We start from the raw sequence: 23,263 nt of genomic DNA, 5'->3' as shown, positions 1-23,263 counted from the left end.
TCATCGTTGGGCTTGGTTGTTGCCCTTGACGTTGCGTTGCAAGCGAATTCGCTGGCACGCCGTAAATCTGCGAGACCGACGGTACGATTGGCATAGACTGGGCTTTGATAGTTCGCTGCCTATCGCGAAAGGTTGGGGAGGGCGACATTTCACGAGGGGGAGTACCTGTGTGTAGGGTAAAAAAAAATATTAGCCACTATTAACGACGAATGTCCACAACTAATAGGTAAAATATAAACAATTATGAGTTCTGATATGGGCCGCAAGGGCAAAGGGAAAGAAAGCCGAAGGGTAATGAAGCATAGGACCACATCATACGACCACATAGAAAGACATCCTTAACGTCGATAAAGACGTAAAGTTCTGCCGGTTGATGTGGCGTGGAAGCACTGTACAGATCGACGTCCATCTTGGACATCCTCTTGTGCAGACGATTCATGGAGATGCGCCAGCGAGATACGAAGCAGAAGTCATAGGAAAAGCGCACGTACCCTGAGCGCCAGAAAGCATCTGTGATTTGCGCGCTCGCTGCGGTGACTGGCTAGTCATGATCTATGTATTTGCAGCTACAGCTCTGATATGGCTGGAAGACTTGAGGGTAAGGATATGAGCGAGAGAACAAAGAAGAGACACAGGAAAAGATCACCTATAGCTGATAGCAATGCGTACGCGCGTTTCCAACGTGGCCAAGAGAGACAACGTTGCAGAACAGCTTGAATGCACAAGGGGGTCGGCAACCACGAAAGGAAAGTCTGCCTCGAGGCAGATTACTATAGGTCTTGATCCGGAAACTCGCTCCTTGCCATACTCACCCGCTTTCCTGCGTTAATCACCGTCATAAACGGAGAAAATACGACGAGCTGGCCGTAATCCATAGCAGCTGCAGTAAAATGCAACAACAATATAAGCAACAATAAAAGCAAGCCTTTTTGTTTTACTTGCGACCGTTGCAACGAAACGGAACTTTTTTTTGAGCAACTTCCAAGTCACGTGCTGCGTGTAGATGCCGTAATATTGGACCAATACCAGCCCAAGCCGCGGCTGGTCCCTTCAAGATAAAGTCGCCTCGGTGCAGAATGGCCTCAAATCCAAGTGCAAAGTTAATGTTCTCTCTCGTCGCTTTGCATTGAAATCTAACGCGATCTATACAAGATTTATGTGTCTCTATGCATCGCTTCCACCCGATGTACAATCTTCATTGGTAGAAAGACAGCTCGTGCCTCTCCTTGACCTTGTTTCCAAAGACAAGTCCAAAAAAATTGTCGCCTCTGCTAGTCGTCACCACAAAAAGTTCTCTCAGCTGCCTTCTCTCGACTTGAAAGCCAAGAGGGCAGAAATCAATGGTCTGTTGGACGAACTCAACCGCGACTCGAAGCGGTCTTTTGTCAAGGAGCGTTCTAATGTAGAAGAACTCCTCATGGAGACAATCGATAGCCTTCTAGACTGGCTGAATAATATATGGCAAGTCGTGTACGAGTTTCGCACTAACTATTCGTTGGCACATACTTGCCTTTTGTTCGCGTCTGACGTCTTGGAAAATATTGCCAACGCTCGTACAGGGTAAGTGTCATGCTCAAAGTTTCGTAACCTTGCTCAGTGTATGCCTAGGTGCAAGTGTTCTTTCATGCATTTGTTTGTGCCGGTGGTCCTCAAGAAGATGTCCGGCAAAAATGTAAAGTCTTGGGCCTTCACAGGCGCGCATCATATCGATGAAGTGCTTCTTTGGATCTGGCGCGATTTGTTTGTCACACTCCTTGCGTACGGTTCGAAACAGCAGAAGAAGGCTATCCCCGGAATGCTGAATGATATTCAAAACATAATGGGATGGAAGTCGCTGGAAAGAATATTATACGGTGGGAAAAAACGTGGGCGTGTTTTCTTACCGCGTCTTTCAGACACTTTACGCTCGTTTCAGCCGATAGCGATGGATACTGCGAAGAAATGGATGATGTCTACAGTGAGGATATGATCGACGGTGATGGTGACGACGACGACTGGGACGTCGATACTGATGATGATGACTCAAGTGACTGCAGCGATGATCATTGCCTCTGTGGTTTTCATAGTATCCATTGGTCAAAGTATATCAAAGACCAGAGGATACGATTACGAGATCTTGTTCACGACGCATTGGTGGCCGTGTTCAAGGTTACTCCCTCCGCAGCTCTCTACAGCAGTCTCGGTACTATTTGCGCGGATGAAGACGCGATGGAAGAATTGACCTCACAGATATTAGTTGGAATTGCAACTCATAGCTCGGAAAACTTTGCAGCCGCGTTAAATATATTCTCTATTCAAGAAGACTCTGAGAAAATCGTTTCCCTTCTTAATTCTCATTCCCAACTACTCCGCCCACGTGATGCCCCATCACTCCAGCTAGCGACCCTCTCAATCGCCAACGACCCTTCTTTCCAACTTTACGCTCTTCAGGTTCTTGAAAAGGAGTTGTTGGACTCATGCCGTACAATACGGGCCGCTCTCATATCTGGTTTCTGCCGCATGGAAAGTGAAAAAAACAAGTCAGAGCTAATGGACATCTTGGCGCTGCAATACAACTCTCTTCCACGCAAGAGTCGTGTCGAACACTGGGTAGAAGCTGTCATCACACCACCATCAAGTACACCGCATCCCATGGCACTCGCAGCTATGATGATGGGTCTTCCTTTGCCAGCTGCGTTGGATGACGAAGACGGCGACACGTTCAGCTATCTAGACATCGATCGAGAGGATCCTGATCTTGACGACCTGCGAGATGAGTTCCGGCCTAAGATGAAAGAGAGGCTCGAAGGGTGGATAGAGACGGGACGATCAATCAAAGGAGGGCCTGCGGTACTTCTCACAGCTTACAAAAATATCGTGGAATTGATACCTTGCATCCAAGCAAGCGACATTGTGGATGAAATGTTGGGCCGGTAAGCGTCTCTCCCCTACGACGGCATTGAGATTAAAAACGTTATCAACGACGGTATCCCAGCCTGTCGGATAAACCCAGTAAGCTATACGTCTGCGATGCACTAGAATCCCTCAACAAGTTCTGCAAACAACAGAAGAAGAGGATGGTTGTCAACGTGAAAGGCAAACGGTCTAATAAAAGCACCGCCAGTGCGTCAGCGTCGCGTGGTAACACACTGGACGAATCTTCATCGAGTCCGCCTCCATTGCGACTGGGTGGGATGGATGATGTTGATTAGCATAGGAATTCACAATCATTCCCGTAAAGGCCGTTTGGGCAAGCTGCTTGTAACTTATCTTCCGCATCCGGGCCCACGCTTGTTCATTCCATGTTTCCGCAGCTGTGATACTTACCTGATTATATTAGCGACTTCCTTCTACCAGACTAGAACTGCACCACCGACCGCTTCCACGGTATGGTGCCATCGTCTGAACCTCCGTTACCTATGGGAAACTAGTGATGTCTACTGCATTCTAGAGTTGAAATCAAGAATAGGCCGCTGCGATTGCAGGCACAGGTTGTTATTGATATTGTATGCTTGTATTATCAAGGAACATTTTGTCGTCGTCGAGACATTCGTGGTAGCAGGGGCAATGGGTGTATTTTAAGATATTTCCTACGTGGTGGCGAACAGAAACAGCATCTGGCGACTAATTACAGAAGATATCATGATCTTGATTTAGGTGATGGCCAAGTACCGCCCATCCTGAGATGATCACAAATGCTAAATCCTGCACTTTTACGCAAGTGAGACGCCGCATCAGTGGAAGTGTTTGTGAGGGTACTGCAGCGCTGGCTATAATAGGAAGGTCGAAAAGAAAGAGAGACCCTAACCTTACGGTAGGGCTTGCCACCATCTTGTTTTTCTGTTTTTGGTGGTTCGTTTGTTGCTCGTCAAGTTTCGTGAGCATCTCTTCGTGCGTCGCTTCATGGCTTTGTAAACTTAGTCCCGACTAGAAAAATCTAATCTCTTTTATTAATACTTACCAGGAAGGCACCCAATGCCACCCCTCGAAAATACAAAGGACACTGCACTCGTGGGCCCACTGATCGTGTCAAAGGGAGCGGGCAAGTCGACGATCATGGCATCTCTTTGTGTACCTCACTGCATATAGCTCGCCCGGATTGCTTCTAGTGTTTCTAGTAAGACTTCCCCCGACCGCCATCGCAAGAGCGGTACGTCTTTCACGAACCCTTCTATATATGACGTTCCTTGTACTACCTTCATCACTTCCAACGCTTATTTAACGGTGACTTGCCCTGTACCTGCTTAGCTACTCAGAATCTGAGAACCAGCCATAGGATACACTTGGTGGAGCGCCGTTCATATAAGACCTCTTCATCTCCTCTACACACTCGAAGCAGTTTCATCCCGCTTTCGTTGCCCACCAATCTTTACATTCCTTCCTTCGTTCTTTTTGCCAACATGATGTTTGTATTCCGCTCCACTTTCATTACTGCCACTCTGTCTTTTGTCGTCATCCTGACCTCTCTCTTTGGGAATGGTATGTCTCATCAATTCTGGTCAAACGGGCAACTTCACTCATGACATCTGAAGCATTAGCATCTCCTCAGTTTGGCAGACCTTTCCTACACGCTTTGGATGCAGAGACATCCGCCGTGGAATCTTATTCATTGTCTACCGACGGCGCATCTCCCACAATCGCTAACAATCCAACCACAGTTGTGACTTTCGCACCTGTTCCAACTATCGCTGGCGATGCGTCTGACCCAGCTGGTGATTCTGCAAATGGGTCTCCAGGTGCTGGATCAACAACGGATACGACAGACACGACAGTGGTATGTCTTTCATAGGATCAAATTTTTGTATGCATCAGTAGCTGATCACTCTATAATCCTAGGCTCCCACATATACACCTGCACTGGCTGCAGTCAATAGTGCGCCGCACCAGCTATATCAAGGACGACCGGGAATTGCAATAGCGTTTGCTGTGGTCACGATGTTCCTTGTGTTTTGATCCGATCTGGTACTGCTTCCCGGCGCATTTTGTCGTTAGTTATTTTATTGCTTTGTTTTCGCATCTGACATGTCCTTAGAGATGTGTGGTCCTTATTTATTGTCTGGACTTGTTGTGTGTGCTCTCTGTTTTTGTATTATTCGTTAGATATTGTAGCCCTACTTACCGTGCATTGTATCCGTAGTACTTACTCTCTATGTAGTGGACTGTTGTTTTAATACAAGATCTGTGTTGTCTGTATACGAGCCATGTGTGGCTATATTTGTATTTTCCGAGAGCGGTCTGTCCAAAATGCAAGGTCGTGCCACAAATTGCTTGCAGCTGGTTGGTTTGTTTCGATATCCTCTCTACATCGTCTGTCCACCTTGCATTTCTTCCCTTGACTTGTATCATCGTATCGTTCCTCATTGCATTCTTTAATAACATTCATAAACCAGCACCAATAATCGTGTTTCCCCCGGCCTCCTTTCCTTCCCGTTCCCTCCATATTCCATAGGAATTGGATCATGGCTGCGTCCCAGCAATCAGACATAGAATATACCCCACCGCCAGCTGTAAGAAGTCTCAAATCAAAATTTGAGCAGCTGGCGGTGGAGAGCTCTTCAATGCTCAAACCGCATCCCACCAGTCCTGCGCTACTATCACCCGGACCCCCACTAACCCCTCGTCCGCGGGCTGCCTCCAGCAAAGAAGAGCCTCGACCAGCTCAGCATCATTTACGCGCTGCCTCGTCTTCTTCTGATATGAAAGATCCTTTCAAGCGGGCCCCTCCACCACCACCGCCAGCCAGAGGTTCCAAGAGACCGAACCCCTCTCCCGCCGCGTCTCCTCTCCTGCGTCCAGTTCCAGTCCCTTCCGCTCTGTCACCTAGACTAAGTCCTGAGCGTTTACCCCCGATTCTGAGGCCTCCCGCACAGCCTTACGCCGGTAGTGACGACGATTCGCCTCGGGTGGGTGGGGTAGCTTCACTGCGGAACCGATTTTCGTGAGTTTTGCTTTTCGTAGCTTTTTGCTCTTTGCATTATCGAGAAGTTGCTATGTGTGGCTGGTAGTTATACTGCCATCGCGGCGCGCGGTTAGATTTCTTTTCGATGGTCATTTTCTGTGCTGCGCATCCGGATTTTGGGCGTCTCATCTTACATAGTAATGGACTCTGGATTGGCACATTTCCCTATTGCGAGGCTTGAATTTCTCAGAAGATGGGCATAGGGCAGGCGTGAGCGAAGCTACATATTCAAACTCCAAGGCATGGGGGTGTTTGGATCCATTAACCTCACGACAGTGCAGCTATACTACAGTCACTGCATCTTAATCTGATAGCCGACACTGGTACCATCCTATATCCGTTCATTCGTCTTCTTGGAATCATCAGTTCCAGCTTCTTTTCTTTTCTTTTCCTTAATCTAATATGCTTTTATTCATTGATTCATTATCTTAATTGACCCCATCATTCACAGCGTAACTACTACAACTCCTCAGCAAATGACCAGTCCGCGCCTCAGTCCACACGACAAGCCTCTTGCTGTTCATAGCGAACCTATTCTTCTTCGCCCCACCAATGTACCTCCTCGGAGTATAAATGCAGACCCACCGCGTGTCCTGAGCTCTTCTCTCGTCCGAAGCCCAGAATCAACCTTATCGGTTCCACCCAGTCCGCGTATATCCCATCACAGTCCATTCTCTGACGATGAAGACAATATCGGATCTGGATACTCTGGGATATCTATACCTCCTATCATCCCTCCCCGCAGGCCCCATGGAACTCGTCACCGTCAAGAGGAATTGAACTCGGACAGCATTAGTAGTTCTAGCGAAAGTAGTATATCCAGCATCTCGCCTCCTCGCTCGAAGGCTTTATCTCGACCTGCTGTACAAGTGCCTCCTCGTCCACCTCCCAGACACAATGGTGCAGGTGCACAATCAAGTAATGATTCTTCCTCAAGTTCTACCCCAATTTCTTATACTCCGCCACCGCTTCCAGTTCGGCGTATCGCTGCAACCGAGTCCATCGAGGACTTGCACTCGAGCGCGCCACGGTTGCCTGTGCGGCCCGCAACAGTCGCAGCAGAACCCTCATCGCCTGCTAGTCTAGAACGTGAACGTAAGCCTTTGGGAAATACCAAGTTACCCCCTCCACCTACGCGCATTATTGGCTTAGGAGACAAACTGCCTCCTGTGCGCCGTCCCCCAACGCCTTCTTCAGACGAGGACTCAGGGGAGGAAGAGGATCCGAAATCTCGGACGATGGATTCATTGCCCGACAGTAGCAGGTCGTCGCGCCGTAGGCCTGTTGTGGATTGTTTCAATTACTCAGAATTCAAGATTCATGTGCCAGCCTTTTCTGGCCAGGTAGCTGTGGCGGGCCCGAGCGTGGTGGTAGCATCGCATCATCATATCAAGTATTATGACCTTTCCATAAGTGATAGTCCGGCGTGGAGCTCCGATACGAAAGAAATGGGAATGAAAGATTCCAAGATCAGTAGTATGGAATTCCGTCCTGCTGCAAATGAAGGAGATCGAGGTTTCTTCGTATGGGCAGGTACAAAAGAGGGTCATTTGTTCGAGATTGACGTTAGGACCGAGTGTATTGTCGCGTCGAAGTTCGGCGCACACGCGCATACAGTCACCAATATCTTCCGCTATGGACGAACAATGCTCACAGCGGACGACTCTGGGAAAATACTGATATTCGATCCGGCAGTTGGTATAGCTGATGGTGATGTCAGCTTAATATATACCCAGCCGCGGGTGTACAGGATATCGGAGAAACAAGAATTCGTTAAAATGCTCGGTGGGCTCTTGTGGACGTCCGCCAGGTCAGAAACGAGCGGCTCAGGCCCTACGAACAGGGTTCCTGTTATCAGAGTGTACGATCTGTTTTCGCCCGGAAGTATTGGATTGTCCATTCTACCATCACAGCATGTCGGGGCTGTGACTTCGGGAACTGTTCTCCCTTCACACCCAGATCATGTCTATCTTGGACACGAAGGTGGATTTATTAGCATTTGGTCTCTCAATGCTATAGATGGTGGGCCGCAGTGTGTCGAAGTCATGAAGATCTCGGCATCCGATGTATTGAGTCTGGAGGGCGTAAATGATCGGCTATGGGCAGGTGGTAGGAAAGGCATGATTTCTGCGTACGATGTCCAACATCGGCCGTGGGTCGTAACAAATTGCTGGGCCGCGCATAACGGGTTACCAGTCCTCAAATTAACAGTGGACCCTTATGCCATCGAGAAGACGGAGAGATTGTGTGTTGTTAGCATTGGCCGTGATGAACAACTTAGATTCTGGGATGGTTTACTGGGTAGGGAATGGATTGGTAAGTGAAATATGTCTATGCGAAGAGCACGTTCTCATTTTATATGCATTGCAGATCAGGAACTTCTGAAGCGTGAAAGCGTATTCAGCACTTTCCGAAATATCAACGTCCTCATCGTGTCGTGGAACGTCGACGCCGCCAAACCAGATGCACTGACCCATGATCAAGCGAACATATCATTTTTGCAAGACGTTTTGACGAGTGTTGACAGCCCTGATATCATCTCTTTTGGATTCCAAGAGGTCATCGATCTAGAATCTAGAAAGATGGCAGCAAAGACAGTCTTGCTAGGTAACAAGAAGAAGACGGAAGACGGGAAGATTTCAGAGAAGGTTACGTCTGCCTACAAACGATGGCACGATCGTCTATTGATCGCCGTTAAATTGGCGATGCCACCTGATTCCCCATACACCGTGATACACACAGAGAGTCTTGTAGGACTCTTCACTTGCATGTTTGCCAAGAACACGGAACGGATATCTTTGAAAGATGTCGCTATCGCTTCTATTAAGCGTGGAATGGGGGGACGTTACGGTAATAAGGTGAGTGTTGGCTGCAATTGTAATTGTAAGGATGGGTTTGATAGTTTTACTGTGCAGGGAGGGATTGTTGCGCGTTTCGTCATAGACGACTCGTCTCTATGCCTAATCAACTGTCATCTAGCTGCTGGTCAGCATCATGTTCGCCAGCGAAACGCAGACGTGGCCGCCATGCTGGAAGAAAAATCTGTTTTCCCAGCATCTGATGCGATCGAGGAGCCTCTCGCATATGTTGGGGGCGGTGATGGGTCCATGGTTCTGGATCATGAGATTGTCTTTGTAAGTTACATACGTGTTCAGTGTTGCACCAAGCTAATCTAAGATCAGGTTAATGGTGATATGAACTATCGCATCGATCAGCGCCGAGATCCTGTGATCGCTGCGATAAGCTCGGGGGAGTACGATACTCTTTTAGTCCATGATCAGCTCACAAAAGAGATGAAGTACAACCGTGGCTTCCGCTTCCGCTCATTTTTGGAAGGTCCCTTGACGTTTGCCCCGACCTACAAGTATGATCGTAACTCGTCCGAGTTCGACTCGTCAGAGAAACGTCGTGTTCCAGCCTGGTGCGACCGCGTCCTTTGGCGCTCGCGCGACCCAGGTCGTGTGAGACTGCTGCACTATCAGCGGTATGAGGTCAATGTTTCTGACCACCGGCCAATATCGGCTGGGTTCACCGCCACTGTCAAGTCTGTGAAACAAGATGTGAGGGCAAGGGAGAAAGCTGTGGTGGAGAAGGCGTGGGTGGGACGTCAGATTGAGCTGCTGTCTGCTGCGCGCGATTTCTATGTCACGCAGGCCTTGTTGTAGGACGATGAAAACGCCTTGCCCCAAGAATGGGGCGGAGGGTAAGTTCGCTTCGTACGTGATTATTTATAGGCATATCGACGCCATAGCATTTGTACATATACCACCCGCATTGGACATTCCGATCACTCCTTTTGTTGTGTACGCCTCGGACATGTATTTCCCAGAACTACTGTACCCACTAGAATTCTCTAATACAAACCAAACTATTCGATCAGTCGTTTTGCTCGTTTACCCGAGTACCTGATATCGTCATCTGTGCGGCCCATTGCTCTAATTGCTCATCATCCAATTTCGTGAGGTAATCCAGAAGCTCGGTGTGACTTGTCTCATAGTGGCGGATGCGTTTTTCGATAGTAGTCGACGATTGCAAAAATTGTGGAGGTGTCATATGCCCACAGGTGCTGCAAAGGACAGGTTGACTCGAAGAATTATATCACGAAATATGATGTATAGTCCTCACCAGCTCCTACATATGTAGTAATCAGATTGGTTAGAGTACAAAATGCTGGAGTGGAGGATGAATCGTGCATGATTCTCTGGGGACAAGTTGGACTGAAGGGACATGTCCTCATCAAAGTCCGTCTTCTCATCCTCTAGAGACAAGCCACCATCATTATCTTCAATTGGTCGCTTGTCAATGTAACGCGCCACTGAAAGCCTGAGTCAGGGACAAAGAGGGCGGGTCAGTTGGGAGGAACATACAGTTGACGATACTCTCCCTGAGAGTTTTGAGCTCTGCATCTCTGCAGATATCAACAAGGTCTTCTGAGTAAACATCATTTCCAAACACGTCCGAGACCATTCTTCTAAACGGGTCGGTCACCCTTCGGTTCTCGTATCCGTCGACCACTGACCGCAGCCATTGATTTTCAGCTCCCAGCTCCTCGACCTGTTTTTCTAGAGCTGCAATACGTTTATAGGGGGATTCTTCTGAGCTTTGATGGATGGTATTTGCCATGATACCACGCCCTACGGTGAGTATGACCTGGTAGCTTGAACTTGCAGGCATACCCTTCGCCACTCAAACAACGATACCTTCCTTTTTAGGAGATGGAGAAGATATTCCGAGAGCCGACCTGAGCCGACGCGCCAACGGCCGCATCAGCACTCAGTCTGTTTACTTTCACCCAGTGCATTCAACCTTAGAGTCAGATTCTGCTTAGAATATAACACTCGAGACTTGACCATTTTGTCAATACGTTGTGGGTGGTTTTACGCATCGTGTCATGTGGCGAACAACTCAATACGCGAGTGATTTTATGATGACCGAGTCGCTCTAGAGGCTAGTGGGTGTTTTTTTCTCTCGAAATCTCATTTCTAAACTCTCTAGTTATGTTTACTGTTCTTTTTACCTATGCTCAATGGTGTAGGTCAGTAATATAATCCACATCCCCAAGCCTGTAACGTCTGTAACGTTCGCCTAGGTTTTCTTGCTCTCTGCTACACGCCCTATAGATAAATTGCAAGGTATATATCTGCTTCGAGTACTACTATTTCACTGATTTGACAAGTGTTGAAGCACAGGCTCTCGATACGCTGCGTGTCAAATACTTCGTCGTCTTCGGATGGGATGACCATCACAACCCTATATTCTCTTTCTTCCTCCTCAAATTCGCACGGCGAAATAGTATTGAGACTCTTCAGGGATGGTGCACGAAAGTGCCGGCGATCAAGTTTTCAATGTCACATGGTCTTGATTTGGGGGACGTGGCTATGTATTCGCATCATTTCAACTAAGGCTTTTCTCCAATTGGGGATGCAATAAGATAAACATAACGCCGAGCGCTGGAACCACCACCCATCAGTGATGATAGAATATAAATGGGACCTACTTCCTCTGTTCCATCCGTTATACCAGTTGTTCTAGTCATGTCTTCTCCTTTTTCGAGTGTTGCATATGACGCAGTCTTGAATGCTCCGGTGAGAAGGCTTCACTTTCTGAGTTATACCACGTCGCTCACTGTCGCTGGAAAAGCCATCTCTCTTACAGATTCTCGGCACGAACCGTGCCCCATCCGATCTTGACGCATGGTATGCGCAGAATCTCCTTACAACACTTGGACCTATGCTGGATGGCCTTTGCAAGCCGAAGGACTGTGGTCATGGTACAAGCCACGCAGAACCTAACCTAAAAGGAAAACGACGCGAGTTTGCAGAACTGGTGGGAAACCTGCGAGCTCTGCTTTCGCCTGCGAGGAGGTTGCCACCGGAGGTTATTGCAATAATTTTCACACATTGTATCCTCCACGATGAACCATTGTCACCGGTTTCTTCACAGCCACCACTTATACTTGGTCGGGTCTGTAAGGTTTGGAGGGAGGTAGTCCTCTCAACCCGTGGCGCGTGGACCTCGCTGGCTATTCGATTCCCTCCTTCTGTGGTATCATGGGATATATTTGTTGAGAAAAACCTATTTATCTTAGAGACGTGGCTACAGCGCTCGGGCTCCCTACCGATGTCACTAGCTCTGGTTAGCCACGGACATTTACCCTCTTCTACCATCGATCGATTCACTCGCATGTTGTGTCTCCACTCCCATCGTTGGAGGAGCCTAAACCTATTTATGGCCTCAGACGACCTTACCTCTCTGCTCGAAGTCGCTCGCTATAGTCTCCCAGCGTTAGAGAACGTTATAGCACATGATAGCGACGAAATTGTCACTCCTGGCGGCCTGAACCTGCGTTTGCACTCGACTCCCAATCTAACTACAGTCTCTTTCACTGCTTACCCACTACGCCCCGGTCAAATTGTCCTTAATTGGGCACAGTTGACTGAACTCTCCTTGCTATATGACGCCAGGCATAGGCGGTATAGGGCATGCACCAATTATCATCACATCCTAGCCCAATGTCTCAATCTCGAGATATGCTCGTTGGGTATTGGGGATGCTTCCAGCCCTGGCATGCCTAGTACGATCCTGCTACATCGCCTGAGAATCCTCAGACTTCGTCGTTTGGAACCAAGATCTCGGCTGAGTGGGCTCATTGATGCTCTCACTCTCCCTCAATTAGAAGAGCTGGAGTATGATTCTACAATTATGACCACAGCTCTGCCTTGGTGGAGAGACAAGCCGTTTCCAGGACAGGTTTACGCTCTCCTTTCACGTTCAGAGTGCAAACTTAAAACATTGTGCATCAAGTATGTTGATTTCTCGGGGGCAGAACTTTTACAGTGCCTTGTAAACATGCCGTATCTGAAGACGCTTTGGTACACACCATTTCCTCATCTGCGATCGATATCAAAAGTGGTCAATGCGTTGGCTAAACACGATTATGCCAACCATAACTCCTCTATGTGGTTGCCTAATCTCAATCAGCTTCATCTCGCCTGCACGTCTTTGAACGACTTCGACTCCGTCGTCAACATGGTTAAACTGCGATCGGGAGAAGCTAGTTTGGCTCGCCTGCGGCAATTTGAGCTGTCCTTTTTTGATTTCGAAAAGCCCGAACCTAGACATGAGCGAGAAGAGATCAAGTTGGCAGAAGTACGGTCTCATCTATGGGAGTGTGCACAGCACGATAGGGAGCTTTTTACAAGACTCAATATCAACGTTGCTGCGAACATCAATCATGTCAATTTGATATAGGATGGTACACGATGTCGGTGTACAATATTCCAGGTGCTGCCGTTGATACATGAACAATACAAGTACAATAATAAAAGCTACAAGGCCGCCACCAGTGTTCAGATAAGTAATAAAAAAATATACAGATGAGCTTCGCTACGCACTGTTGTATAATATGGTGTGCTCTTTGCTGACGTACTTGCCCTCAATTCTCGGGCTGCGAACCAGAAGGAAGCATAGAGTGCATCAACTACAATGCTAAATGTTAGCATCCCGATAAAATGTGTCACCCATCCCAGACCGACCTGAGTCATTTTCAACAGATTGCCTTCAAGATTTTGTAGTTTCTTCTCCGCCTCATGACGAAGATTTTGTTCTTTCTGAAGTTCTGTCTTCAGTCCTTCTACCTGTGAAGCATGTGCAGTTCCGGCTGATATTTTTGTGGATTTATTGGACTAGTGAATTTCCTATATAATGAGACGTCCTTACCTTGCTCTAGTTTTTCGGATAACCGGTCATTAACTGATTGATTTGAATATGTACCTGATATGAACAATGATTGGTGGAAAGATGATCTATTAACAATTACTCACCAAGGCTTAACCCATGTTCCAAATCAGATATTTGTTTCTGTGCTGCAGCCCATTGCTCCTCTGCTTCAACTGCTCGATTGACTGCCACATGCAGCTCAAGGGTCAAGGTTTCCTCCTCTTGCATATGTAAGATTTCAACTATTAAGTGCGACTATAAGACGGCTGAAAAGAAAGAGGCGATGTGCATACTGTTACGCAGCTTTTCTTCCTGTTCAGCAGATTGACGTATCAGTTCCCCCTCGGCCTCGTCGTGAAGATGTTGTTCCACCATACAATCTACCTTCAGACTCTCAAAATCACGGACAAACTGTCGCTTCGCTAACGACCGTGACGATTACGACGATGATATTATATGGTCGAATTCGAGCACTTACCGCGGGTTAGTCGTTCTTCGAGATCATATATCTTTTTCTGAGTAGCCAAACGTTCTTGGTTGATTTCTGCCTGCAGTTTTTCATTTTTAGCACGCGCCAATTCAGATTCATGGAGAGCCTCTTTCATTGCTGTATATAGCATAAGGTAGACATTGATCTTCTTTGAAGAGAAAACAGACCTTGGCGAAAGCTAAGCGCTAGGTTTCCTTTGGTCGGGCCTTGTAAACTTAGCAAAATGAGAGCACATGAGGTGTCGTCGTCAGCGGAACCAGACTCTGGAACACGTTCGACAGGTGGTTTTACTTGGAAGATGTCGTTTTTCACGCTGTCACCAGCACCCAGTAAACCTTCGCAGTCCGTGGATGCGTCCTGCAAGCGGGGATTGGGGACCACAGCTGGGGCAGGTACCACGGCAAGCGCACCCAGTTTATGGTCAAGGTCTGTTCGAAGTTTCACATTCGTTTCACGAATGGAGCGAAGTTCCTGCCCCAAAGCGACGAGGTTTTTCGTGTACATTTCTTGCATCGCCCAGAACCTCCGTGTACCATTGTCGTCTGTAAACATTTTCGGAATATCATGATTCTGTCGATCGCGAGAGCTACTAGGTAAGCCAGGGTTCCCAACAACTTGGACCTGGCGAGTGCGGGGAGCTGGTGTAGATGAAGAGGCGTTGGGAGGAGGATCCAGCTGTGCGTCATGTTTCTGGGTTGTATCTTCTGCCTGCGTTGAGACTGAGATTTTTGTCGAACCTGGGCATGGAGGAGCCGTATTTGGTATCGCAGGATTTGTAGTTTTACCTGATTGTAGTCCGGTAGGCTGAGAAAAAGAAATTCAGCTTCTGGGTGAAAACAAAACAAGTTGTGTCTAACCTGTATGTTTTCGGCAGTGGTTGTCTTTACTCTTTTCTGCGATGGACCTTCGGCATGTTGACTTGAGTCTGACTGTGCGAGAAGAGCGCGCTTCGAGTTGGTTTGGGAGGATAGACCTCTTTCATACGCAAGTAACTTTTCAATTACCCACTCTCCACCGATATACGACTTTGCGCTTGGGTCAAGATCCGCCAATAGCTTTGCTCTGCTTGCTTTGACGTCTTCTTCTGAACACCATGAGACGTTCTGACCGTCACACCATAAGTAGCGTTTGAATCCACATGGATCTGGATACTGAATAAGGGTCCATTTGAAAACGGAAGCGACTGATGGAGGTTTCAGATGCGCTTTAGTGGTGGAGTCTGTAGGAGCAGGCCCTCGCCATTTCACCCACGTTATTCCCTGTGAATCTGTCTTCGTGCATCCATAGAGGGCGTGGCGTCCCTTGCTGAAGTCAATATAGACATCGCCCGGGTGTGCATACGAATCTCCACGAGGCACGGCCAGAGGTGGACAACTTCCCCGATACTCACGATATGGAACATAAAGAGTGTCATTTTCTGTTTGCAAGACGTAAGGATAATCTTTGCAAAGTTCAGGTGCGGTTATGGAGAATGCTCTTCGAGATGCTGTGACACCCGCAGGCCTGAGCGCTCTGGGAGGGAGTTCAGTGCAAGGATGGGGATCAAATTGGCGTTTGGCGATCACGGTGGTCTGGCTCGGAGACATTGGCTCTAGTACGACAAACTGGTGTCAGGACCATGTAAAGACTGCATGCTCCATTCAACAATATAATCTCTTACAGAGATGCGGTATCGATAGCAAGACAATGGAACACGATCAAAGATGTACAGAGCAACGGTTATGTGCGGAGAGCGTCACTAGCAAAGACAGAGGGGCAACGACCAGACAAGCAAGATAATAGTAACAACATGAGCTGCGCCCAAATGCATATATAAGCGCCCATAACTCGGGTATAAGCGACGATAGATGGAGTTCTCAAAATGCCTCTGGCGAGCTGACGCCGGCGGTACCCAAGGATGCGACAGTCTAGTGCACGACAGTCTAGTGTCTAGTGCACTCGCATTATATATCTTTTCCCGTAGTATTTGAGGACTATGGTATCGCCGAACGATAAGATACAGGCGCGCCCACTCGTAGACCACTAGAGAACAAAGCTTACCAGAATCGTTTGCATGTGTTCCTCCGCCATTTTACGAAGGCTACTTTCCATCTCTAACTCTTTATTTAGAGTTTCCACTTTGATGGTATGTAGAGTCACGACTATTTGTTCCATAATAAGACGAACGGATTTACGAAGCTTCAAAAAAGTACTTACTGCGCGCAAGCTTTTCAGATAAGTACGCATTTTGCTGCTTCACTGAAACCGCCTTTAGCGAGGATATAGATCGAGGGTAGCATAATAGACATACGAAGGATCGTTGATTGATCGAGTTCCTGAACCTGCTGCTGCGTGTTGGTGACCGCTGACCTTGCTGCATCGGAAATATGGTTTTTTTTGGCAAGTGTAAACAAGGCACGGGATATTAAATACGCACCACTAATCTGTTTGTTATTAAGCTCATCTTGCAGCATTTTGATTTCGGATGCTTGCGCTTTGTTCACTGAGACCAAATACATGTGTGGCAGAAAACCAAAGTTATTAGATCAGACACAAACCGCTTATGAAATGGCTCTCAAGCTCTTTGATCTGCTTTTGAGAAGATGCCCTTTCCCGTTCCATCTGATCTTGCATCTGTTTAACCTCACCTCCAGCGTCATTCATGACTGGATATCAATGCGTAAAGTAACGAGCAGTCTAGAATGTCGAGAGACTCACCTTGCTTCAACATTTGTGCCATATTTTGAATATGCGGTTCTCGAAGGCTCGACAACAGAAGGGTATGCAAGATATCGTGCGACCCGGTACCTTCATTGTAAATAGGTCGCCCTTGGGCAGATTGGCTTGGTATATCTCCACAATCAGTCGCATCCTTTGATTGATGAAGCAGTGCGTCAGAGGAAGGGAGTATCCCATCATGGTTCTCGGATGATGAAGCGAGCGTGGAGTAAGTTGATACATGCCCTTCATTATCAAGGATCCCTTGACCTGGTGGACCTACTGGGCCATCCACATGTGCCGCTAGGAGAACATCATAGAGAGATAAAGAGGTTCCAGTAGCTAAGAGCCCCGACTCTGAGTCCTTAGGCTTTTGACAGAGGTCAGATAGTTGGACTGAGTCGGCTGAAGATGCTTCCTCACCTTTGATTGTGACTGGCTGTGGGATGATTCGGAATGCTTCATTCTTTTTACTGGACCCTTGCACTCAGCTTCGTCGGGTTCGTTGATTTCTGATATCATCCGTTTCTGGTTCTGATTGCACCTTTGCTCATGGTCAAGAAAGCTCTTGATGAGCCAGGCTCCTGACCCAACACATGTGGAAGGTAAATTTCCATCACCAAAAATTTGAGATCGGGATGATTTCATAGCTTTGATTGTAAGCCAATTGATTGTTTTTCCATCACACCACAAATAACGATTTTGCTTCAGAAAGGGATAGCGAATAAGTGACCTGTGAAGGTCACTACCCACAATGGCGTTAAGGAAAGGCTCGTTGGCGATGGCAGTAGGTGCGGGACCACACCACAATTTCCACGGTACAGCTGCTGACTGTTCCATTCGAGCATAAAGATTATAAGAGTCCTCCGAGATATCTATGTAAATGTCGCCTGGAATTCCAAATGATGTGAACTCTTTGGGTGACCCATTTCCTCGATATTCATGATAAGGAATATGATAACCACCCTTTCCCTGGGTCAGAGAAAAGGGACAATCAGGGGACAGAGTTGCCACTGGCAGAGAAAATGTCCGATGATGTGGTTTGATTCCATGAGGAAGAGCTAAGCCTATGTTAGGTTGCGACATGTGAACTTGGTTCCGAGTCTAAGCGGTTCAAGTTGTGTTCAAGCCCGCGACGGTCTGTATCTGCACCGCCACAGCAACGATCCCACGTAACTATCATTTACACATCAGGAACATCACTACAGTTGACTATCTCACAATGCATAAGGTCATCATAATAAAACTAAGTGAAACTCAGCCGCTGCCCGAGAGGCTATAGAAACGACTTTATTATTTACCTAAGTGAAACTACAATAGATGTTAGTTTAAGGTGATCTCTAATAAATGTAATGTAACATACCTCAGCCGCTGCCCGAGAGGCTATAGAAATGACTGAGGTATTCCTATACTAAACCCCCTACTACTTATAGTCGGAGGTGCTACTCGCTACAGTATAATGACTCCTAGGAGTATAATTGTGCTCCTAGGAGAACAATGGTTACTCCATGGAGTGGTGGCTATGCTCCATGGAGAACAATGGCTGCTTTGGCAGAGACCGGGTTTATCCGGTTTTGTCACTCCCACTCGAGTGCAACCGTAGTCCCATAGCTTTAGAGAATTTCCAGTGTTTTTCATGAGTGAGGGGTTTAGTGAGAATGTCTGCAACCATATCTCCTGTAGGAACGTATCTGATTACTGCCTCTCCCTTTGATACTAAGTCATCTCGGATAAAATGATATTTCCATTGAATGTGTTTTGTGCGAGCACGGAACTGTGGATCTCGTGTAAGAATGATAGCTGCTTGATTGTCACATTGCAATGTTGTAGGTCCATTTTGAGCATGTCCAATTTCTTCAAAAAATGTCCGAAGCCATGCAAGGTGTTGTCCAGCATTGCTCAATCCAATGTACTCTGACTCCGTGGAGGATAAAGCGACCATGCTTTGTCTTTTGCTTGTCCAGGAGATTGCTCCTCGGATGGTGATAGAGACAGACCCTGATGTTGATCGAGACGTGTCTGGGTCTCCAGACCAATCTGCATCTGAATATCCATAGAAATCCATGTCCATGGAGACATCTGTGCCATCATATCATAGTTCCATGTCCCTGGTTGCTTTCAGATATCGGAGGACACATTTTGCAGCTTCCCAGTGATGGCTCCTTGGAGCTGAGCTATGCCTGCTTAGTATTCCAACAATGTAGGCAATGTCTGGGCGGGTTCCAAGCATGGCATACATGAGGGAGCCTACAATTGAGAGGTATGACACTTGACGCCCTTCAATATGCATCTCGTGTTGCACAATATCTTCCCCTGGAGCATTTGCAAGGAGTTTTGATCCATGGGCCATTGGTGTCCATACTGGTTTGCAGTTCTTCATTCCAGTACGCTCCAGGACTGTGTCAATGTATTGGCGTTGCAATAGGGATATTGTTTTGTTTGAACGATCACGTTGGATTTCTATTCCGAGGATGTATTTTGCTTCTCCAAGGTCCCGCATCTTGAATATGGATTCGAGTTTGGCTTTTGTGATATCCATGAATTTTCGGGATGAAGCTCCTAGGAGGAGGTCATCTACATAGACAACAACAAAGCATATTTGTTTGTTGTCCCGGGATACATAGAGACATGTTTCTGCATTTAGTCTTGTGAAACTGAGCTCCTGGAGCTTGCGATCAAAAGTTTTGTTCCATGTACGACCAGCTTGTTTTAACCCGTAGATAGATTTCTTCAATCTCCAGCAGAATCCAGGTTGAATAGGAACACCCCCTGGAGGAAGCATGTACAGTTTTTCTTCAAGTTCTCCATTGAGATAAGCTGTGGATACGTCCATTTGATCAAGTTCTAGGTCGTACTTTGCTGCCAGGGCTAGAATAATTCGGATTGACTCTAAGTTTGCAACCGGAGCAAAAACCTCCTGGTAATCAATCCCCTCCCTTTGAGTAAAACCTCGTGCAATAATCTGGAGTTTGTATCTCTCAATGTTTCCGTTTTGATCAAACTTGATCCGGAACACAGGTCTTGATGTGATGGGTTTTACTCCCTTCGGAAGTGGAACAGTGTCATATACTGCATTAGTATTGAGACTTAGGAGTTCCTCCTCCAAGACAGACTTCCATAATTCTCCATCCGGACGTGATAAGGCTTCTTTTAGTGTCCTTGGAAGGTCTGTGTTAGATGGACTGGTACTTGCTATTCCAGCAAAGAATGTCTCCTCTGTATCAGATGTTTCTTCATGAACCTCAGGAGTGTTAGGTTTCTCCATGGAGTTGTCATGCTGCTCTTTTTGAGACTGTTCCTCATCTAGAGTCCTTTGATAATCTCGGTTTTTGTCTGCAGGACGGGTCTGGCGACTGCTTCTGCGTACTCCTAGGACTTCAGCAGGCATGACTGCTCTTTTAGGAACTTGTGCAGATACTCCAGGGAGTAGATGCATTTGTGTATTTGTTGCCCCACTCACTCCTGAAGGTGTTGAATCACTCCTCGGAGGTGTTGGATGACTCCTTGGAGGTGTTGTATGCCTTCCAGAAGCTGATCCAATGGACAGGCTGTCTAGCTGTATTCGGACTTTTTCCACATCAGTTGGCTGTATGTTGAATCTTTATGCTGATATGGTTCCATTGCTTGTGGAACATCTCCTTGGAGATGTGTTTCCATTTGCAATTCATTTGGATCTCAGATCCGAGGGTCAGGATCAGCCTCCTCCAATGTATTTTGGTCTGGATAGTGAGCATTCTCTGGAATGAGTCCCTCCCACTGATCTGTGCTAATGTCTGTGTTCCAGGGAGCAGTGTCGTCTTTTTGTACCTTTCCGGATTCATTGAATATGACATGCCAACTGGAAAACACAGTTCATTTTTCAGTGTCTAGGAGTTTGTAGGCTTGCTTTCCATGTGTGTAGCCAATCATTATGGCTTTGCGCCCCTTGGAGTAAAACTTCTCTTGCCCTTTGTCTTTCGGAATCAAGGCATATGCTTGGCATCCGAAAGGATGAAACAAAGTTGGATCAACTCTCCTTTTAAACAGTATTTCATATGGGGTCTTTCCATGGAGTCCTGATGCTGGGCTGCATGCTGTGATATATGCAGCTGTTTGCATGGCATCTACCCAAAATGACTTTGGGAGCTTGGAATCATGGAGCATAGTGGTTGCTAATGTAGCCAATGTCTGATTCATGTGTTCTGCAATGCCATTTTGTTCCGGAGTATTTGCAGCTGTAGTTTCTTGGATGACACCATCTCCTTGGAGTTGATTTTTGAATGCATTGCCAGTATATTCTCCTCCCCCATTGCTCCGGAGGAATTCTGTGTATAGTGGAGTGAAGTTTTCTTTTCCCAAATGAGTCCGGAAGAATGTTTGGACATCTTCTTTCCATTGCTTGTATCGTTCCAGTGCTTCACTTTTATGTTTTAGGAAATATATCCATGGAAATTTGGAGAAATCATCTACAATAATAATCCAGTACTGAAAACCCTCCCTGGAAGTTGGTTTGATTGGTCCTCCAACATCTGTGTGCACAATTTGTATGGGGCACTTGGCTTGGTTTCCTCCAGTGGACTTGAAAGGTAATTTCTTCATTTTTCCTAGAGCACAAGGTTCACAAAACTCCGGGGTTCCGGTAAGGGTGTTGTTGTCCTGGAGCTGTCTTTTTGTAACCATTTGTTGCAAGTGGTCCATTCCAATGTGTCCCATTCTCCTGTGCAATAAATTTACATCTACTGCTGCAAAAGCTGACTCCAGGTTGATTTTGGGTTTTGCTTGGATGTGATAAAGTCCTCGCTTGTGTAAGGCAGTGAGGATAAGTTCCTCCTTTTTCCGAACTTCACAAGCATTTGACCCTGCTGGAAAAAGTGTTGATAACCCCATTTTGGACAATTTGTGGACAGAGACGAGTGCTAACATGAAGTTTGGCACAAGTAAGACATTTGACAGTGCAATATTGTAGTCCTTTTTGCCAACAGTTGCTTGTAGGATTACTGTTCCAATGCCAATGGCATTTACAGAGGATTCATCCCCAAAACTGATTGTCCTCGGAGGATGCAGAATATGGTATGTTCCTGGCTCAAACCAGGAGTGGTGAGGGACCATGTGGGATGTTGCTCCGGAGTCAATAATAATTGTTGTTTTGGTCTTATCGGGTTCCAACACAAGGTAAGCTTGAATGTGTTTAGCAAGGGGCTTGGAAATATGTACATGTTCCAATGCAATATGACTCTGTTCCTCCTCGGAGTCAGATCCAGATGATTGCTCTGCTGTATTTGCCTTTTCCTTCTCTTTTCCTTTATCCTTGTGTCTTTCCTTTCCCTTCTTCCTTTGACCTTTTTCAGCTGACTGAAGTGTTTGACACTCCAAGGTGTTGTGTGATTTGGCTTTGTGGAAGTTACACCATTTCTCCTCGGATTTGAGTGCTGATTTGGAACCTCTAGGGGCCTTCCCTGACTGTCGTGCAACTTCTGCAGTGATCCGGATCTCAACTGCATCAAAGGTAAGTTTATTTTCTTCAATTGTGTTAATTACCAATGACTGAAATATTTGCCATTCAGGAGTGCATGGGAGAGATTGAAGAAGAGCAAAGGCCATGAGTTTGGTATCAACTCCTAGTTTCATTCTGGAGAGGTGTGAATCAATTGTCCGGATTTCCGCAATGTGGTCTTGGATAGGTGATGTCCCATCCAGGACAATTTGGTGAGTTGCTGGAATGAATAGAAGGCCGAGGCAATATTGGACGTCTGATGGAGTGAGACAAGTTTATCAAATAACTCCTTGGAGCTGGTGAGGTCTCCAGTCCTCATTAGGAGGGCATCAGAGATGTGGTCCTGGATGATTCCATGTGCCTTCTCATCCTTAAGTATCCAGGTGATCTCAGGATCCTCCGGGGAGGTAGGCTTTCCTGGTGAGGGCTTAAGCTCCTCTCCAGTAACAACCCGGAGAACTTTTTCCCGATGTAGCTTTCAGATGATCTGGAGTTTTCATATCTGAAAATTGTTGGGTCCATTGAGAACTGGACATGCGGATGTATCGTGTGCTGTGGTCATGGTTCCGAGGTTGCCCTTTCAAATAAGAAATATTTCCTGTGTAGCTTTTGCGCACCAGGGCTCATAACCTAATAAAACTAAGTGAAACTCAGCTGCTGCCCGAGAGGCTATAGAAACGACTTTATTATTTACCTAAGTGAAACTACCATAGATGTTAGTTTAAGGTGATCTCTAATAAATGTAATGTAACATACCTCAGCTGCTGCCCGAGAGGCTATAGAAACGACTGAGGTATTCCTATACTAAGCCCCCTACTACTTATAGTCGGAGGTGCTACTCGCTACAGTATAATGACTCCTAGGAGTACAATTGTGCTCCTAGGAGAACAAGGGTTCCTCCGCGGAGTGGTGGCTATGCCCCATGCCAAAACAATGGCTGCTTTGG

General features: G+C 46.8%; 6 protein-coding genes across 6 annotated transcripts; 3 read left to right on the top strand and 3 right to left on the bottom strand.

Annotated features, from left to right (window-relative positions):
- Positions 1-1,063: 1,063 nt before the first annotated feature.
- Positions 1,064-3,639, top strand: SERLADRAFT_359977 (uncharacterized protein; the record flags this gene model as incomplete). The annotated part of the gene is made up of 5 exons (XM_007315074.1): positions 1,064-1,099; positions 1,153-1,560; positions 1,609-1,886; positions 1,916-2,912; positions 2,975-3,639. 5 exons carry the CDS (start codon positions 1,077-1,079, stop codon positions 3,189-3,191), a joined length of 1,923 nt encoding a protein of 640 aa, XP_007315136.1.
- A 196-nt stretch (positions 3,640-3,835) lies between these two features.
- On the top strand, positions 3,836-5,170 carry SERLADRAFT_459837 (uncharacterized protein; the record flags this gene model as incomplete). The annotated part of the gene is made up of 5 exons (XM_007315073.1): positions 3,836-3,870; positions 3,944-4,458; positions 4,512-4,753; positions 4,816-4,966; positions 5,012-5,170. The coding sequence occupies 3 exons, from the start codon at positions 4,380-4,382 to the stop codon at positions 4,930-4,932; spliced, it is 438 nt and encodes a 145-aa protein (XP_007315135.1).
- A 6,302-nt stretch (positions 5,171-11,472) lies between these two features.
- SERLADRAFT_413605 (uncharacterized protein) lies at positions 11,473-13,199 on the top strand (the record flags this gene model as incomplete). The annotated part of the gene is made up of 2 exons (XM_007315072.1): positions 11,473-11,523; positions 11,594-13,199. 2 exons carry the CDS (start codon positions 11,473-11,475, stop codon positions 13,187-13,189), a joined length of 1,647 nt encoding a protein of 548 aa, XP_007315134.1.
- On the bottom strand, positions 13,157-17,213 carry SERLADRAFT_413604 (uncharacterized protein; the record flags this gene model as incomplete). The annotated part of the gene is made up of 16 exons (XM_007315071.1): positions 13,157-13,266; positions 13,333-13,418; positions 13,474-13,598; positions 13,658-13,711; positions 13,762-13,899; positions 13,951-14,079; positions 14,136-14,264; positions 14,315-14,884; positions 14,933-14,951; positions 15,005-15,751; positions 16,188-16,264; positions 16,344-16,385; positions 16,438-16,500; positions 16,564-16,629; positions 16,685-16,792; positions 16,845-17,213. The coding sequence occupies 15 exons, from the start codon at positions 16,864-16,866 to the stop codon at positions 13,374-13,376; spliced, it is 2,334 nt and encodes a 777-aa protein (XP_007315133.1).
- A 263-nt stretch (positions 17,214-17,476) lies between these two features.
- SERLADRAFT_459828 (uncharacterized protein) lies at positions 17,477-17,959 on the bottom strand (the record flags this gene model as incomplete). The annotated part of the gene is made up of 1 exon (XM_007315070.1): positions 17,477-17,959. A coding segment is annotated over one exon (453 nt), but the record flags the coding sequence as incomplete, so codon positions are not given.
- Positions 17,960-22,447: 4,488 nt separating this feature from the next.
- SERLADRAFT_434815 (uncharacterized protein) lies at positions 22,448-22,879 on the bottom strand (the record flags this gene model as incomplete). Its single annotated transcript, XM_007315069.1, has 2 exons — positions 22,448-22,792; positions 22,847-22,879. The coding sequence occupies 2 exons, from the start codon at positions 22,877-22,879 to the stop codon at positions 22,448-22,450; spliced, it is 378 nt and encodes a 125-aa protein (XP_007315131.1).
- Positions 22,880-23,263: the final 384 nt, after the last annotated feature.

Source organism: Serpula lacrymans (genome assembly GCF_000218685.1).
Source record: "Serpula lacrymans var. lacrymans S7.9 unplaced genomic scaffold SERLAscaffold_4, whole genome shotgun sequence".
NCBI lineage: Eukaryota > Fungi > Basidiomycota > Agaricomycetes > Boletales > Serpulaceae > Serpula > Serpula lacrymans.
This window is presented reverse-complemented; position numbering and strand designations above follow the sequence as displayed.